This window comes from Equus asinus, chromosome 5 (assembly GCF_041296235.1).
Source record: "Equus asinus isolate D_3611 breed Donkey chromosome 5, EquAss-T2T_v2, whole genome shotgun sequence".
NCBI classification, from domain to species: Eukaryota; Metazoa; Chordata; class Mammalia; order Perissodactyla; family Equidae; genus Equus; species Equus asinus.
Genome location: NC_091794.1, coordinates 22,942,774 through 22,963,012, shown reverse-complemented (window position 1 = coordinate 22,963,012; position 20,239 = coordinate 22,942,774). Strand labels below are relative to the sequence as shown.

Genomic DNA, 20,239 nt, shown 5'->3' with positions numbered 1-20,239 from the left:
GATGGCCCGTGATCTAGCCTGCATGTGGTGGGAATAGTGGTGGTGGTGGTGGCATTACCCTTTAGCCGGTTGCATTAGGCCCAACTAATATTTATAAGATTTCCAACTGACATCAATTCGTATGGAATTTGTACTCTAAAACAATAACATTGACTTTGAGAAAGAAAAGGTAATTACTATTTAATACAACAGACGAGGAATAGTTGAAGAAGTCAATTTATTTGAAAAGCAATGCTTCTTTATTGATAGTTACATTTATTAGCAGGGGTCATTAATCAGTAGCCAGTGGAAGGAATCAGCCCACTTTTGAACATGCCACTAAAAGCCCTTCAGCTCATCGTCTTTCCTTTTGTCAGTCTGGTAACCAGTAAGTGTCAAAGACTCATTTTGTTGAGGAAGACTTTTGAATATTTTCAGATGAATATAATTATTATCACCTACTTGCACCTGAAAGGTAAAAAAAGAAAAAGGAGATTCATTTACATGGATCTATGTTGAGTGAAAGCTCTATAGGCCTATAAGGACTTCACTGCAATAAGCTTTTCTGGAACAGCAATCTTAGACCAGCATTCTTAGACCCTTGGTTTTTATAAACCTACCACCTTATTTTATGAGAGAAAGGGCAGGTGAAAGGCATGGCAAGAGGCATAGGTCCTAGATTTATTTTATTTTATATTTTACTGTAATCTAGGCACAAATGAAAGTCTAGAATTGCATTTCATTTCAAACATGTGCACAGCAAGAAAACAAGTGACAGCCTTTTTTTTTTTTTTGAGGAAGATGAGCCCTGAGCTAACATCTGCTACCAATCTTCCTCTGTTTGCTGAGGAAGGCTGGCCCTGAGCTAATATCCGTGCCCATCTTCCTCCACTTTATATGCGGGACGCCTGCCACAGCATGGCTTGCCAAGCGGCTGCCAAAGCGGAATGTGTGCACTTAACCAATGCACCACTGGGCTGGCCCTGTGACAGACTTTTTGGTGATTCTGTTTCTTGACTCCCAAATTGGGACATTTTATTTGCTACAAGGTTTGAGAAGGAAGAAGAAAATCAGACTTGTCCTAGAAAGTTTGGGATGCGTGGTTCCCATATCTATGTTAGAACCCACTTTATAAATGCCCACTGGCAGGGCTGAGCAGGGCCCAGGGGGTGGACAGGCTGGTCTCCCTGCTAAAGTAAAGGGATCTTGCTGGAAAGTCATTGGTATGTGACTGAAATGCTAGTTTGGGCATGAATCTGGAACCTAGAAAATCATGGTAAGAATTTCCACCTTTGTTCTTGGTTGAGACGGTAGAAGTTTTATCTTAGAATAATGTTTATGGTGTTCTGATGTCCCTTCCTAACCCAATTTTAACAAATGCCATTTATGAAGTGTTTACTATGAGTCAGGCACTATGATGAATATACATGATTATACATGTATACATTTATATACATGGTTATGTTTACATGATTATACATGATTATATTTACTTATTATTATGGGCCTGGAGAGGTGGAACAATGACAATTTTACAGATGCAGAAGTAGATTAAGAGAGATTAAATCAGCTAATAAGTGACAGAGCCAAGATTCAAATCCAGACTCCAACATCTATGTTCTTTTCACTCTACAGTATAACCTTTTAAAAGCATTTACTCTGTGCCTGGAATAGAGCATCAGCCTTTGTATACATTATTAGAGGCCGCACAGCCAGTAGTTAAGCACCAGACTGCCTGGGTTTGAATCCTGGCTCTGCTCTTATAGCTGTGTGACCTTTGTTAGTTACCTCACCTCCCCAGGGCTCAATTTCCTCATCAGTAACTCAAGGGAAATGATCATACTTATCTCATAGACTTGTTGAGAGGATTAAATAATACAGGCCCAGTTGTTAGAACTCAGTAATTTTCTAGTTCATTTATTCCTGCAAAGTAGGTTATTATTATCCGCATTGTGCAGAGAAGGGAATTAAGGCTCAGAGAAGATGAGCAGCTGCACTCACACAGATTTTGATCAGTAGAACAAGGGTTCAAACCCCGGACTGTCTGACACCAAAGCCTGCAATCCTTACATTCTACCACCTGCCTCTTGATAGATATTTGAGAAAAAACAAAGAAAGTCACATCACCAACAACACCTTAAATCTAGAGAGTGGCTCAGAACAGAGAGATCAACAGCTAGATTGCCAGGAAGTAATGAGGGAACTGGGGTCAGTGGCTGTGATCAAATAGGAGAAATTTGATAGTAGAAGGAAAGAGAGAGAGAGAGAGAGAAGAGACTGTGGTTAAGACCGGGCAGGTTGTCTAAAGGGAAGAAATTTTTGAAATAGTTTTCTGATGAGCTTTTTAAGAAATACATTAGCTGATTAATGTGAAATTTATGCACTTGGATTAATCATAAATTATTAAAATAATAATTCCAATTTTGGTGGAATGTTTCTTATCTGTGAGCAAAATCATTTTTAACTGGAAAACATTCTTTTCTAGCTGTGAAGAAAGCAGATTCATGTGGGCCTTCCAGGGCCTTGTAAGGGCTAGGAGCTCAAATTTGGTAGGACTGGGTTGATCTAGTTATGTAACCCAGTATTGTAATTTTCTCATGCTGAGCTGATAAGCACCACTTATTTTATTTTTTTTGTGCAAACATTTCAAAAAATTTTTATATCTTGCATAGTTAATTGTTTGTTAAAGAGAAATAAGCCAGACTGTGCCCTAGTCAAATGGTTCAGTAAAGATTAAGTGAATATGTTTGAATGTCTGTTGTTATTTATTAAATCAGAATTATCATCTTCTCAGGGGCCGGCCCCATGGCTGAGTGGTTAAGTTCCTGCTCTCCACTGCGGCAGCCCAGGGTTTCGCTGGTTTGAATCCTGGGTGCGGATGTGGCGCCATTCATCAGGCCATGTTGAGGTGGCGTCCCACATAACACAACCAGAAGGACCCACAACTGAAAATACACAACTATGTATCAGGGGGCTTTGGGGATAAAAAGGAAAAATAAAATATTAAAAAAAAGAATTATCATCTTCTCAACACAAAAGAATGAAAATGGCTCCCAAATATCCACGGTTGACTTGTTGAATTGGTTCCCTCTCAATAATGTCACAAGTACTTTCCCCAATCAGAACTGGATCAGTGCATCATTTAATTTTTTAAATATAGTTATAAAATTAATTTTAACAATACTTTAAATGCTCTGCTGCTTTAAACATTGCCTACAGGGTCACAAATTGAATCTACCTATTTGAGTTTCAAAGATTATTATTTAAATTCTATTAAGCGAACTGGTTATTTAAAGAGGAAAGTGGCTTAGATTATTTTCCCAGCTAATGAATCAAATCATTCCATACACCCATTTAATTTAGACACATAGAACTGCAACACTTTGAGGCGGAATAAGCGTCAAGATGGCATCTGGTCCAGCCCCACGCCTTCAGGCTCCCCCTTCACACCATAGCCACAAGCTAAACATTCTCTGAACTGTTATGAAATCTTTTTCTATAAAATTCATGGAAATTAAGTTAAGAATCAATATAAGAAAGCTTTCTAAATTCACAAGAAAAAGACAATATAAATATACCATCATCTGCCAAATTTGAGAGTCTACCATTTGGGAAGTATCATGCTAGGTAGGCATCTTGGTTTAGCACAAGGAGAAGGAATACGTCATATGGTAGGAGTGACAGGGAGTGTCACATAAAGTGAGAAATACATATCTTTAGTGCCAAAGTGGATGTTGAACGCTAACCTTAATGTAGTAATTTGTTCCAGCAACCACTTGAGTTTTATACTCCACAGCTTTAAATTCTTCATAAGTCTGATTTGTTTTTTCTTCAAGTTGTGGTTTAACCTTAAGAGAAAAAAGGAAACAAATTATCAAAGCCGTATTGGACTCCATTTATGTGATTTACAAATCTGGGAACCTCATGTTCCTAAAAGTCCTCAAAGATGATAATGAGATCTATGAGTTATTTTCAATATTTCAAAGGAAGGAAAACACCTATCTTTAATAAGATTATGCAGGCGTGGGGCTGACACCAGGAGGACCGATGAAGACCTGCGTGAGGAGCAGTTAGACTGCACCCTAATCCTTCCTTCTGCCCACTGGAGGACAAGATGTTACCAGTCCTCCACCCTGGCAGGAGGTTGGAGCTTTACTCTTAGCAGAAACTGAGTCAGAGAGATGATTTTCCTGAGGGCAGGAATGCAGGACCCAGGAGGCCCCATGCCTCACTCCCATCTTCATAAGTTTCTGGTGGTGTTAGTGCTTGAGCTATTTTGGAGTTCTGCAGCATGAATCTGCGTGCTTCTGGCTCAGACATTCCCCTCTGGGGCTTAGGCTCTGTCTAGACGCCTCAGTCATTTTCCATTGTTCATCTACTTTCCATCTTCCAAAGTTCTGTCGATATCTCTTTGTCAAAGTGGTGTTTACCTATGTCTTGTTGCCTTTATATTTGTGGGTTTGTGTCCTTTCCCCCCAAATTCTTTCCTATCATTTAGAGGGAAAAGGAAACATATGTGTGTGTTCCATATACCTTGTTTATCGGGAAGTTGCCCCCTGCTCTTCACCAAAGCATTTTATGTGCATACACAGCTTCAGTCAGGCCCCCAGCGCATCTAGGGTTCTCCCGAGGCCACCCAGTCCTTCCCATCAATGGACAGACATTTTGAATCCTTTTCTAATGGTGCCTCTGTTCAGGTACGAGAACTGTTTTCAAAGACATAGACATCTGCAAACTCTGAGTTCTCGGACCACTTTCGAGGACCAAATACTTTATGGACCACTACCTATTTCTCCTGTAATCTTCAGAATAGATGGGAAGAATGTGATTGGTCTCTTGAGATAGAAGATTAAGCTCCAGATTGGAGAAAGGAAGAAGATAAGTAGTGAGAAAAACCAGAAACTGAAAGAGGTAGGATGTATGAGAGAGGGGAGAAAAGTGGACAAGGGTGAGAGAGAAGTTGAGTAAGAAAAAGAGTTACCGACTTATTTCTCCCCTGTCCTAAGACTCTTGAGGCAACACTGGGTACCAGTCTAGTTGTTATCTGAGTTATAAAGGACTAATCTCGACAGTAAACCCAAAATTATCTATTTAAACTTCATTTTACAAATGAGGAACCTGAGGCTGTGAGGAGAACATGACTGCTTAAGGCTAAAAAATTATGAATTATAGTTATTTAAAGTTTAAAATACTTCACCTGATAACTTAAGTATCTGATTTATCTGTTAATAATTATTTGTATTCCTTCTGGTCTCCATATTTTGGTCATTTTTTTTTTTTACCATGTATCAAAAGTTTTTATTTCTATCTGTCCTAGAAATCCATCCAAATCTGTAAACTTTCCACTGTAGCTATGCAAGTCACAAGTCCAGAATTTTCCATGAGAGAGTTGATTTTGAATGTCCTGGTTGGTTTCTGTAAGTGCACTGGCACCTGTCAGACTGTGTGTCCTGGTTTCAGGTTCACTGTACTCATAACCTGTAGCTTTGCTCCCTCATTCCAGGAAAACAGATTTGTATTGGACGCTATGAACCTGGGGTGATGAGACTTAAGCTGAGGAGCAGGAAAAGGGGAAGAGCAGGAAGGAGGGGGTTAGCGAAGCCCTAAGTTTCAGGGGGCAGCTTGTTGCTGAAAGACCCCCCGGGATGGGCGCCAGGAGGGTGAAGGCCAGTGGGAGTGACGGTCTGGAGCCTGGTGCTAAACAGACAGACCTTGAGCTGCACACAGTTGGCTTCCACCTTCCTCACCTGCCATGCATGGCGGTAGCTGAAGTGCTGGTGGGAACGAGGTGGATTTGTCGCCTGGGCCCCAGCCAGCGGAAGGATGCTACCAGGGAGGAGCACCTGGTGAAATACATTTACCCCAGAGCTGTTCAAGAATTTCTTATTGCTGCAGAGCACGAATCTTGGTGAGATGTTAATTCTCTGGGATCTGAGGATTCGAGCCATGCTGAGCCCAACACCCTGGTGTGTCCCACTCTGTAATCATTCTGCATAAATATTTGGGCTATGCATAATTTAGAAAAGAATGAGTAGAAAGATAATGGTGGCATCTTCAATAGGCTGTACTTGGGGAAGTTTTACAGAGTGAGGAAGGAAAGTTTGGGAAGTGCATGAAAGTACAGTAGGGCTGGTGAGAGGTGACTTGTGGATATTTGTCATCTATGTTTTGAGGGAAGGGGGAAGTTTGGGGCAAGGCATCCAGAATGCAAGAAATGATGGCACCTGGCATAAGAGAGAAAGGGCTGGCTTAAGAAAAGAGGACAGAGTCTTAGGCTGGAGGGAGGAATGAGATCAGTAGAGGATAAGTAAATCGGGGTGTTCTCACACCAGATGACTGTGATCTTCTAAGAGAAGGGACTGAGACACCAGCTGGAGGGGCCCTGGGGATGGGAGGGATGGAGAAACTGAGGAGAGAGAAGGTCCAGATCCACCTCTGTGGGGTTTCTAGAAAAGGACCAGAAAGGATCCTTTTGGATCCTTTGACTGAAAGGATGTTCTGGCAGCCCTGTCGGGGTGTTACTGTTGTGGTTGCTTGCTGGCATGAATTCATGAATTTGTAATGGGTGAGTTTTCTGTGGTTCTGCATCTTCCTTGAGCAAAGTTCTCTGAACCTGGAGCAGAAGCTGAGGAGGAAGTGGTGGCAGTGGGAGTGATCTCTAATTGAGGATTGGAATACAGAAGCTTACAGGGTCATGGAAATCAGGGGTGGAGGAGTATATGAAACCACCCATCAAGGAGTCAAGCTGGATGATGATCGAGTGGGCCTAGGCATGTTCTGATGAAGATGGGAGGTACTGGTAATCACACATGAAGGATTCTGGTGTGGCTGAATGGCAGGTTCTCTGCCACAGGTGTGGCAGTGGAAGAGGTGACTGATGAGGAGGCTGAAGTCAGAGAGAACACAAATTTGTGGATGAGTGAGAGCCATGATATGCTAAGCTCCAGGGTGTGCCCATGATGGTATGCACATGAGGTGTTTGTGTGGTGTCCTGGCAGACGAAAATTGTGATCTGTGTATGCCAGGAATGGTATTCAGCAATCAGATTTAACTTAGAGAGGTGTGTGTGTGTGTGTGTATGTGTTTTGTGTGTAAGCATCTGTGAATGTGTAATAATAGCTCTTATTTCTAAAAATAACTATTGAAATAACACTTCTTTCCCACACATGAACATACTCAGAATTCTCATCCAATGGTTTTTTACATATGATATAAGATAAAGGATCAGCAATAATGATTCGGAGTCTTTTGCTGGTAGGGCCATTCATTTGGTCTTTAATTACACATATCATGGCTTTTCATGGATGGGGCCATGTATGGCTCTTTATTTCCTGTTTGTATCTCTTATCTCCAATCTGTTTTATAAATTTCCCTGAGGGCAGGGACCATCTTTATATCCCTTCTCTCCCTATAGCAATTCACATAGTACTGTGTACACAATCAACATTTTCTAAATGAAGAGACCAGGGTTGTTTTCCTACATGATAACTTGTCTCCCCAAATAGGAGAGAGGATGGAAGAGGGGTATAGCAAAGACCCTCAACGAATACAGAGAATCTTGGATGAGGGGATTTCTCCACGTGAACTCTAGACTCAAGTACCACTAGCATCCTTTAGCACATGATACACAATTACCCTCCAGTCTCTTTATCTTCAGGATGGGGAAACTTTTCTTCTGCTTTCAAATACGTTCAAGTCTTCTCAACCTCAAGCCGTTTGGTTGACTTTCCTCTCTTTCTCACCTCATCCAACATCCCTCTTTCATTTTGATGTCGAATTCTTTGAGCCTGTAGTTATGATTTTCCTTGAGGCTTTCTCCTATCTATGTGCTGACCTTCCCCCTCCTGGCCCTCCCTCCCTAATGGTATTCTTCCTTCAGTTGGCATTCCACTAAGAAGCTCCCTGACAAGGACAGTGAAGGCTGATCAACTTCAGCTCCTCTAAGAATATCTGCATTTGACGTGTGATTTTTAAAAACAGAAATACATCAAAATATCAAAGAAACAAAACTACAAGGTAAATGACAGGTAGTGGTGGTCTTTCCTGAGACCCCCTCAAATCACACTAGGTGTGTGATTACCAGTACCTACCCATTTGCCTGGCCCTGCCTGGGGACCTAACTAATTCTATAATCTTGGAGGTGTTGATTAAATTTCCTCACCTCAAAGTGGTTATAGAAATACCTGCCTCTTGGGGTTGTTTGTGGAGGAATGAATGACATAATTGATGTGAAAGTGTTTCCTAAACTATAAAGTGCTTCCTAAGCTGACCATTCCTCTATCTTCCAACACTTAATTGGGAATTGTCCCCTAGGGCTCTATTTTAACACCGGAGCTGCTGAAGTACCCACACAGCAACTATTCACCTCAAAGTAAGGAGGTGTGACAAGCAATCTCTAATGTCCTTCCTGGTTCAAACCCTATGATTGTGAGGAAGTACTTAGCTGGAGTTTGCTTTATATTATGTCCCAGATAGCTTGACTTCCCTAAATGGACTGTGAACTCCGGGAGGGCAGGGGCCATGTCTTACAGTCCTTATGTATCTTCTATGATATTTAACAGAATGCTGGACACCTAAGAGATACTCAAGAAATGATCCATTGGTGTTCATTTCCCATATTGATTTAAATCTGAGGCTAGCTGCTTGCACAGAGAAGGCAAGTTTGTCACATCGTCTCCCCCCAGTATATTTCCCTTACCCCACATCTCCATGTTCCTGTCACTGCATGGTGGAAAAGGCAGGGAGTCAACAATCTGGAGATAGGCTAGCTTCTTAACTAGGTGGTTATTAACTTCTCTGAATCTCAGTTTCATCATCTGAAAAATGGACACGATGCCTTCCCTCCCTGTCCCAGGGATTATGAAGATCAGATGAGAGGTCGGATGGAGGACAAGGCTTTTGCAACTGCAAAGCCCCTTTCCACGGTGAGGTAGCTACTGTTAATCCCTATCTCTCATTCTACCTCTCTGACAGGGCTGGAGCCTGAGGTAAGCATCAAGAAACACACTTTCAAGTTAATTTTATGATTTAGGATGTGACACACAGATGGGTGTTATTAACAATGCAAGGCCCTTCTGATAGCTTCTTAATTAAAACAATTATTCTTGCTAACCAAGATAGGCTTTTTAAAAATCATTAAAATTTTTTATAAAAAAAAAATCATTAAAATTTTCTGCACCCTCTCGGCTTCAAATCTCTGGTCTTCCCCATCCGCTGTACAACTCTGGTCCCTGGAGACTCTCAGAGGGATTTCCAGGGTCAGGGACGATTTCAGGCAAAAATTCCAAGTAAACAATGGTGATGCCTCACCTATGCTTATTTCTTTCCCGTTTTCAAGTCATTTTTATTCACATTATCTCATTTAGTCCTTACAGCTCTGAAACCAGCAGGGTGAGAGGTGTTATCTTCATTTCACAAGTGAAATTGAGAGTTTCTCGCAGCGCTCTGATTTTAGAAAGCCCGACTCCCATAGGCCTCTTAGGATATCAAGCATCTCTGGTTCTGTAGACCAGTGAGGTCATGGACTGCAGCATGGGCATCACCGGGGAGCGGGCTAGAAATGCAGAATCTCAGGCCCACCCCAGACCTACTGAGTCAGAATCTGCATTTTAACAAGACCCCCAGGTGATCCATGTGCACATTCAAGTTGGAGAACACGGACCTGACACAGGGATTCAAATGAAGGTAATGATCACTTACTATTATCTTCTCCAAGAAAAGAAAACTTCCAAGGTATTTATTTTGTTTAAAAGGGACTCTTGAAAGGGAAATATTTAGCCGCCAAGAATGAGCGGTAGAATTCTAGGCATCTGATCTCTTGGAGAGCTTGCCAGTGCCCTAACGTGGAGGACCCCATCTCTTCCAGTTCCGCGAGAAGCTGGTCTTACTTGCTGAACAGTGTCATAGGATGAAGTTTCGGAGAGAAGAAACAAGAAGCCATGATACAAGAAAATAGCGCAATAATTTACAAACCTAAAATAGTAATTTATATATATTTTCTTTTCATAAAATACGCAATATAATAACTTTTTATGATATAGGTGATAGCTAATCAAACAACGCAAAAAAATGTATCAACTTGCTAAAAACATTAAGAGTTCTATCCTCACCATAATGAGTTTTGGAATCACCATAGACTATGTCACTTCTCTGCTAGTTTAATCATCTTCTAGATACGAAAAGACTCAAACATTGTTTACCTAGTCAAATTTGTAGGAAGCTTGTAAGTGGATTGCCTTTACAATATTGTTCTTTATTCAACCCAATTAAAAAAATTTCCCTGCAGTGCATTTAAAGTCTAGTTGGTCAAATTGTTAACGACCTCAGACTTTAGTTACATGTTGGCTCCGCTTAGTGAGATTAGAAAAGTTCCATCAGAAAGTGAATTAGTAACCCTGGAATCCTGCGTCGTAAGAACTTTAGAGATGAGCCAGTACAAATCCTTCTTCTACAAATGGGGAGACAGGGTCAGAGAAGGGATGTGGTTTGCTCAAGATCACTCTCACAGTTGACATTATTAGAAGTTTCATCTGAAAAAAGTTATAGTTGTAAGGAAGCCTGAACAAAAACACACATTTCCCAATGTTCTGGTTTTCATGAAGTTCACCCACATGCTTAACATGGGGCCAACCTAGGAACCAAGATTTTGAATTAAACCTTTTCACGGGATAAATCGACTCACCCTATCAGCAATCTCCTGGATTTCTGGAGTGGCACGTCTGGCTTCAGTTAACCCTCCAGTCATCCCTCTAGACATAATTTTGCCTAACTGCTTCCTTGCGGGGCTCGATGCTGGAGCAGAAGTGGTCAGGTAAGTGTGCAGACTCCGGTTTTTATAGAGGGTGTTGCTCATAAGCTCCGCCTACAGACTGTTTTATTTTCCACAAAGAGCAAAAAGGCACGGGGGAATGGAGTAGGCCTTGAGGCAAGTTTTCTTGCTTCCTCAACAGAATGTGCTGACAGGAATTTGGAAGAATGAGGGGCTCAGGGTGAGTAAATGGGAGTACACAGGAGTCCCTCTGGGGCAGGAGTCAAAACTCCCCCGCCTGCTCTTTGACGATGGTTCCACCCTGCTGCGTCTCAGGGAGGAAATCTGAAGCCACAACCAGAGTTTCCCAATATTTTAAAAGCCCTAACACAAAATTTTATTTTTTAAAGGAATATTTATTAATGTAAAGGCTGATGTTTTAGGATTTACTTGACTTTATAAAGAAAGTAAAAAGATCAATCTGGAGCACCTTGGCTGGCTATTTGTATTTTACATTTGTTTATATTTCTAGAACTGTTTAAAATACAGAAAAATACAAAGAATAAAACAACAAATGCCTATACATAGTCCTATCACCCAGAATTAAAACTTTTAAGAAATAAAATATTACAGGTTCCCCCTACTCCCTCCACCTTCCCCTGACCTTGCCCTCCACAGAGGTAAACTACGTTGTGAGTTTGGTATCCTTCCGGCCCGTTTTTATACTTTCCCTTAGTGTATTTCAAAAAACCTACTTCAGGGGCTGGCCCCATGGCCGAGTGGTTAAGTTCGCAAGTTCCGCTTTGGCAGCTCAGGGTTTCACTGGTTTGGATCCTGGGCGCAGACATGGCACTGCTCATCAAGCCATGCTGAGGCAGCATCCCACATGCCACAACTAGAGGGACCCACAACTAAAAATATACAACTATGTACCGGCGGGCTTTGGGGAGAAAAAGGAAAAATAAAATCTTTTAAAAATCTACTTTAATTGTATGCTAAACACATAGTCTATATTATGCTTTTTTTCTACTCAACATGTTTTTGAGTCATTTCATGTTGGTACACAGATGGACCAATCAATTCATTTCCTTTAACTGCTATTCTGTGATAGCTCTATCTGTCTGTCTATCTACCTATCTCCTTACTCTATCTTACTGCTATATGCCATTCCATATCTTACATACTTATTCCCCTAGCGATGAAGATTTTATTGTTCCCTTATAAACAATATTGCATTTTTTTCCTTTTGTACATGTGCGAAGGCTTCTGCAGGCAAATTATCTAGAAGCAAAATTGCTGTTTTTGTGTGAATATTTATTTGGATTATTATTGAATTTTTGGAACATGTAACACATACACATGATAAAAATGTTCAAAAAGAACAAAAGAGTCTACAATAGAAGGAATTCTTCCCTCACTCTATTCCTCAGCCACCCTTCTACTCTCCAGAGACAACTACTGTCACCAGCTTTTTATGTCCTTCAGAGATAGTCTTTACACACACAAATAAATATACACATACATACATACACATGTGTATATATTTTCTTTTATAAATGGTACAAATGTTATCCTAGAACATAAACTATTACACACTTAGATTTACCCCTAGCAATATATTTTAGAGATCGTTCTATTTTATTACATAGAGAGATGTTTCATTCTTTATAATGTTTGGCAGGTACTTGACAGATTCTTGGAGATAGATGGGTGTCTTACTGGATAATCTAAGGGGTGCTATGCAGATAGCTGTCCATGGAATGCCTTCACCCATGTATTGAGAAGAATAGTAAGTGTGGATGACATGGTGCTCACTCAAGAGGCCACAATTCGTCTTAAGACTTTGGCTCAGCTCTGGCCACAGGTAATCCTTGACATCTTCCTGTAAAATTCGTAAGTCAGGTCTTCTCATACCCAGGCTACCAACTTTTTTTCAAGGCCACAGCCTATTTCAACCTGTTCACCAACTAGTCCAGGGATCTTTATCTAATCTCCTCTGTGGTCAGGCATAGGGTAAGCAACATATCTTCTGTTCTCTTTCTAGAGTCTATGTCTTACTACTCTTAGGTATTCTTTCCTGATTCTCAATAATTTCATTTAGAAGCAAAAGCTGCCCAGAAGCAAATATTGCTTCTCTCTTTGCATTTCTACTATAATATCCTAGTTCTTCTCAAGGTAGAATGGATGCCTCTGACTGACAGGGGAGGAGTCATATACAAGGAAGTACAGAAAAGAAAAGCACAACAATTAATATCTCTTGTTATTTACTTAATTGAACATACAATTAAATGCACACTTATTTTTTAATACCTTTAAGATTGCTTTACTGGATGTTGTGGAGTTTTTTTTGATATTAATTATTCAGCCTATCTTTATGGAACTAGACATTCTCATATGTTTTATATTTCTTGTCTGTGAGCTCATCTCCCACAAGAATTATCTTTTATGGGAGATTTCCTTTGTGGGGGGCTGGGTTCTGGGCTTCTCTATGGGGTGGTTGCCTCTACTGGGCCCTACAGGGTGCACAGGCCCCAAACTAGGTCTTATTTTACTGTTGACTTAGGGCTCTTGAATCATGAAGATACTCAGAATTTGGGCTTGTCTCTAGCTTTTGGTATAGCCTGGGGCTCTGGACATCTCCAGCTGACAGTGCTTCCACCCATGGCTGGGGTAAATGTATGATATACTCATTTACTAAATATCCCATCATTACTGTTCCTAGGTATTTACCCAAAAGAAGTGAAAACATATGTCCACACAGTGACTTGTGTGCTAATGTTCATAGGTGCATTGTTCATAATAGCTCCAAACTGAAAATGACCCAAACGTCAACTGGTGAATAGATTTTTAAAATCGTATATCTGTATTGTAGAATACTACTCAACAGTAAAAAAGAACAAAATAGTAATACATACAATAACATAGGTGAACCTCAAAAACATATCAAAGTGAAAGAAGTCAAGTAAGAGAAGTCAAACACAAAAGACTATGTTTTAAATTATTCCACTTGTAGGAAACCCCAGAAGAGGCAAAATTAGAGTGACGAAAAACAGATCAGAGGTTGCCTGGGGTTGGGGGTGGGAGAAAAGATCGACTGCAAAGGGGCACAGGGAACAGCTTTAGGGAGATGCGACTGTTCCATATCTGGATTGTGGTTGGGGTTACACGCGGTACAATTACCAAAATTCCTCAGATTGTACACTTAAAATGGGTGGACTTTATTGTGTGTAACTTGCACTGAAAAAAGCTGGGATAAAAACGTACTACCTGTTAAACACCTTGATGTGTCTCTCGGTCTTGCTTTTATACGGCTTCCTGTACTGTTTTTCATTAGAGTCCTAACTGCCACTGCATCAACATATTGTCTTAAAAAGAGTTGTAAAGGTCCCATTTGAAGTGTGTGTTCGAAGGGAGGGCAAAGTTACTCCTCCTGGCTATCCTCATGGTGAGGGGAAAGTAGGAGGTAGGGTTGAATGAGGACGAACCATGGAAAGCAGGTGAAAGATTGTATGCTTTAGTTGTTAGGTGACAGAGGCCACTACAAATTTTGAGCTGTATAGAAACCATTTGTACTTTAGAAAGACAGAACTGGAAGCAGTGTGTAGGCTGGATTGGAAGAAAGGATCCTGGAGATGGAAAGGTTGACTAGGAAGTGATCACAAGAAGCAATGCAAAGTTAATTCTGATCCAATGTTGTGGGAAATGGACTGGAGAGAAATGGGATCGTGTGGCAATCTATAAAAATAATATTAGGAAGGAGGGAAGGACAACAAAAAGGGAGTCAGGTGGCTGATGGAGGTGTTTTGTTTGGATAACCAGGAAGATAACTGTGCTATTAACAGAATTTGGGAATACAGGAGGAAGAGCATGTTAAGCAAGTAGGTCAATATTGCAAATATAAAGATATACCTGGGTAAAGAAATCCACCTCTCTCCTTTTTCTAGGCAAATCCTGGGGAGAATGAAGACCTTAGCAAAAGAATTTATTCAAGGTTTTACTAACATAATGTGGAAATCAGAAATAATGGGCCTTGATATTTCAGTGGCCTTAATTGTAGAAATTTAATTTTCAATTATGTTTCGTAAAAAGTCTTGTGCAATAAGTGCTAGACTGGCCATTACCATCTCGGCAAAGATGAGGAAGGAGAGAAGGCCGGAGAACATTAACATACCAAGGATCTTTGGGGCACGAAACATAAAGCAAAGCTGGGTAGATGAAGGTCTTGCTTAATTTGAATCTATTCCATCTTAGTATGTCAATAATAATTTAAATTTTTATCTTGTTACTTGACTAAGAAGCATAAGAATCTCTCTCACAATAGTCAGATGTTAGCTACTTTATTTTTTTCAAATATGCCTAGGGCAGAACCTTTCTTTTTTTTTGAGAAAGATTAGCCCTGAGCTAACATCTGTTGCCAATCCTCCTCTTTTTTGCTGAGGAAGACTCGCCCTGAGCTAACATCCGTGCCCATCTTCCTCTCCTTTATGTGTAGGACACCTGCCATAGCATAGCTTGACAAGTGGTGCCATGTCCACACCTGGGATCTGAACTAGATGAACCCTGGGCCGCCGAAGCAGAGAGCGTGAACTTAATCGCTGTGCCACCAGGCCGGCCCCAAGGGCAGAACCTTTTTGTATAACACAATTCACTATCTTTTTCTGAGAAGAAATTACCTTTCTTGACAACATACTTAAGCAATTTTCTGATGAACTTTAATAGGATTAAGGCTTGTTCTGGGAACCTGGTTATTTTCTTAATAACTAGTTACTTTCTTTTAAAAACCCTGATTAACTTGAACTTCTTAAATATCCTACACTGGCTACAGATGCAGTAAATTATTATTATTCCAGTAAAATGTTTAAAATTATATGTTTATATTTATGTCATTATATGTAAAATTATATGTTTAACTAAATTGAATTATAGTAACTATCTTAAAATGATTTGTTCTATAAACTTCTTTGCTACAAATCATAAGGATTTAGTTATTCTCTTTACAATGCCTCTTCAACACACTTTCAATATCAACTTTCGTTTCTCTGTAGTTTGTCGTACAAGGAAGAGAATCAATAAAGTGGAGTAGGATCGAAGGTACAGTTTCTCCTGAAGTTGGCAGAGAGAGGAGAGGGGAATGAGGATAAAGTAATATTAAAAATAAAAATCTGTTGCACAACAATGGGAGGTACTTAATACGACTGAACTACACACTTATAAATGGTTAAAATGATACATTTTATGTTATGTTTCTCACAATAAAAAAATAAAAGTAAAAATCATGGAGGACCACAGTGGGGAGAGGCAAGAGGTATGGCTAGTAAGCTTTGTCCTCAGGAGGCTGCTGGAGTGATTTAAGCCTGAGGTCATGAAGATCTGGGCCAGAAGCAGTGGCTTTGCCATGAGTCATTCTCTGGGTTTGGTCCTAGCTGGAGCGTGGACATCCCCCTGCACTGTAATTGTGCCCTCCGTCCTCAGTCTCCTGCCTTCCGCTAAAGGGCACCGCCACCACCCAGCTGTGTGGTCCGGAGCTATGAAGGCACACTTTGTTTCCTTATCTCCAATTCTAATCCTTCAGAAAATTCTGTACAAAAAATTTCTTGCACAAAAAATACGGCCCACTGTTTGTTCTCCAACAACAATCAGTGGGATCTTTTGTAAACACAAATTAGATGGTGTTACTCCTCTGGATAAATTCCTTTAACATCTTCCCACTAAATTAAGGGAAAAAAAATTCAAACCCTTTACCATGGACTCCTAGGCCTTGCAAGATTCAGTCTTTGCCTAACTCTCCAACCTCATCTTATGACACTTTCCCCCTCAATGCTTTCTGGATGCACTGGGCTCCTTGGGTTCCCAGAACACGCAAAGCTTTTCCTCCCCTTAGCCTCTGAGCACCTGATGTCCTGTGAGCTAGGAATGTTCTTTCCCAGGTTCTTTACCGAGGCTTCTCTGTCACGTCTCAGCAGAAAACGTTGTGTTCTAACAGAGGCCCTCTCCCACCTCCCACTGGTCCTTCTTACGTCATCTTCTTTGTTAATAGCACTATTCACAGTCTGTGTATATTTTGGTTGTTTTCATACTCTCTCTCGCCTGGAATAATTGCTATATTCCCAGATCCCAGAGCTTAGAACAATGCTTGGCAGATAGTAGGCATTCAATAAATATCTATTAAAAGCATAAATAATCACCTATTTACTTGTCTTTCTCCTCCATTAGACTGTAAGCCTGTGTAGGGACAGGAGCCCTGGCTGTGTTTTGCCTTGTTGTCATCCTGGTGCCTAGCAGAATGCCCAGCGCACAGTAAATGCTCAATAAATAGTTGTTGAATAAATACATGCACTCAAGCTCTCCATCTGGATTGGATCATGGGTCTATCCAACAGACCTTTATCTAATATGGAAAGTGGATAATGTCGATGTCTCAGGGCCCCCCTGGGAGAGGATGACAATGGAGTTAAGAGGCAGAGATGGGGGAGCTCTGGCTCCCCATCCCAGCTTCAACTGAAGCAACGCTTGTCTGTCTTACAAACTATGATTCTATATAAAAATTAATTAGGAAGTCTGTAGCCCCTCTTTTTTTTCTGTTTTTATAAAACTCCTGATTTAAACTAAGCTCTTCTTTTTACATATGAGCATAGTGAAGCCAAGAGAGGCAAAGTGTGTTGCTCAAGGTCATGTACCAGTCAGAGACAGCTGGGCTGGAGTCCAGGTCAACTGATTTCTGTTCAGTGCTCTCCTGACTGGATCCCCTTATCTCCCATGGTATGCTCTGGCCTGTCCTGATAGTGGTTGGCAATGACCTATAACCTGGGGATGCGGGCTGAGAGAAAGGTCTTGATTTTGTGTATGCTCTCTGAAGGCAGAATGGCGATTATCCTCCTGGAGTGATTTTTGGGCATAGATAGATTCCATTGGACTCAAACTGCCTCTTTACCAATCAACGAGCAATACAGCTTGGGCACTTCTTGAGACAGAGCTCGGAGCTGCTGCTGTCCCCAGCTGATTCGCATAAGCTCAGTGGGAAGCTCCAATGTACACACAGCCAAGGGGAGCCCACTTGAGCTGTAACAGTTCAGTAAGGATGGTGATGATATCCCCATAGACAGGCTTCTGCTGGGGAATTCCGAGGTAAGTGGAGGACCATCAGTCTCCTTGCTCTAGGTTACTCAAGAACTGATGCATATGTTCACAAACAGATGTTTTCAACTGGTGACAAAGTTTGTTTGTAAGTCAGTTGTATGGAATTTGGTGTTTCCCTCAGAAATGCCATCTGCATGGTGACCTCTAGGCCGGCTCATCAAACCCATTTAACCCACAATGAGTCTGCCTCCTGCAGAGAAATTTCATCATTGAGTAAACACATTGTTATTGACTGTTTTCCCCACTATGTTCCAGATGGATCTCATAGTTCAGAGAGGAAGATGAACACGTGCAAAGTGCCTATAATAATAGCACAAAAATGCCTTAACTGGGACTCACCCCCTGGAGAGGTGGGAAAGGTACTTGAGAGGAGGGGACACTTGAGCTGGGCGTTGGAGGATGCCTGGAGTTGGCTTCCATTTCTTCTGAGTTTCTCTAAGTGTTATTTTTTTTTAAATTAGCTTTATTAAGGTATAATTGACTTACAGTCATTTGCACATATTTAAAATGTTCAATTTCATAACTTTTGACATGTATATGTATACACACATATATACCACAATCATTACCACAAGTTTCCTCGTGCCCCTTGGTAATCCCTCCCTCTCATGCCTCTCCACATTCGCCATTGCCAAGCCACCACTAATCTACTTTCTGTCACTATAGATTAGTTTGCATTTACTAGAATTTTATATAACTCCAGAATGATTTCGTTTACTCAACATAGTTATTTTGAGATTCATCCATGTTGTGTGTACCAACAGATCGTTCCTTTAAATTGTTGAGTAGTATTTTATTGAATGGATATATCACAGTTTATCTTTTCACTTGTTGATGGACATTTGGGTTGTTTCCAGTTTTCGGCTATTCACATAAAGCTGCTATAAACATTCATGAACAAGTCTGTATGGTTTTATTTCTCTTGGGTGAATAGCTAAGAGCGGAATGGCTGGATCCTATGGCAAGTGTATGATTGCTTTTTTAAGAAATCTCCAAGCTGTTTTTCAAAGTGTTTAACCTTCCCAGCAGTAACGTTTGAGAGTGCCAGTTTCCCTACAACTTCGTCAACACTTGATATCGTTAGTCTTTTTTATCTTAGCGGTTCTAATGGGTATGCAATGGTATCGCAATGTGGTTTTATTTGCATTTCCCTAATAACTAGTTTAGTAGCTTCTTATGTGCTTCTTTGCCATTCATGTGTCTTCTTTGGTGACAGGTCTATTCAAATATTTTGCCCATTTTTAGGGGGAGATTTGTTTGTTTTCTTACTGGTGAATTTGGAGAGTTCTTTATATGTTCTGGATACAAGTCTTTTACCAGATGCAGGATTTGCAGCTATTTTTCTCTCCAGCCTATGACTAGCCTTTTTGTTCTCTTAGTGTCTTTTGAAGGTCAGACGTTTTTAATTTTGATGAAGTTCAACTGATCAATTTGTTTTTTTTTTAAGTAGATCATGCTATTGGTGTCATATCTAAGAAATCTTTGCCTAATTCAGAGTTATAAAGGTTTTTCCTCTATGTTTTCTTGTTAAAGTTTTATAGCTTTAGGTTTTTAAAAATTTGCTAATAGTAATTGAAACAGACAAGAAGTTGTTTTTCCCCCAACAATTTCTTTCCTCTGCTCCCTGCTTCTGTTTCTCAACTCAGACTCTAAATTGGTAAGACAAAAGGACAGGTGGGTGCTTCCTGGACGTAAATGATAAAAAGGTTTCTCATACGTTTCAGAGGACTGCAAAGCTTGGGCTTATCCTGACATCATTAGGGCTGGACAAGGGGCCTGTGGGAAACTGCCAAGCCAGCCTCTGAGGGGGGCTTGGCAGGTGCTGGGATTGGGAACCCCACATCAGCCCTGCCACTAACATAAAGCAGGGCCAGGCCTGGAAGAGGGGCTGTGACAGTGACAGGAAGAGGAGGGAGGGAGGTAGGGGGCCTCAGTGAGGGGAAGGGGAGTTCCTGGGCCAGCAACCCCTTTCCAGTGGATGTTTCTGTGTTAGAAATGCATGTAGGCTGTTGAGACGGTGGATGGGTGGCTGCCAGTGACTATAGGGGACCCCAGAGCATCGAATGCCATCAACACTCATGTAACTAGAATCTCTCCTCTGGTCACTCTTTACTCCAGCTCTTTATACACACAGCTAATGGCCTCTTTTTCAAACCCCATTTTGGTCAGTTCTTTCCCCCCTAAAAGCTTCATGCAGTGGTTTTCAAATTCCCTCAAGGGACCCTAAGCTTTCTCAGAGCTGCCCAGGCCTGGAGGTGAAGGGTAAGAGGACATGGGGGAAGGGGAGATAGCAGTTAGCCATAGAGTCTTTGCCCCTGCTCTTTGTGTCAACCAGGATGGCTTGGCTATGCCTAAAGGAGATGGGGGAATTCTGTAT

At 41.0% G+C, this 20,239-nt stretch overlaps 1 protein-coding gene across 1 annotated transcript; it reads right to left on the bottom strand.

Annotated features, from left to right (window-relative positions):
* Window positions 1-200: 200 nt before the first annotated feature.
* CSTA (cystatin A) lies at window positions 201-10,815 on the bottom strand. The gene is made up of 3 exons (XM_014829611.3): window positions 10,661-10,815; window positions 3,726-3,827; window positions 201-447 (listed from the first exon to the last, which is right to left on the bottom strand). The coding sequence occupies exons 1-3, from the start codon at window positions 10,733-10,735 to the stop codon at window positions 319-321; spliced, it is 306 nt and encodes a 101-aa protein (XP_014685097.3). The 5' UTR covers window positions 10,736-10,815; the 3' UTR covers window positions 201-318.
* Window positions 10,816-20,239: the final 9,424 nt, after the last annotated feature.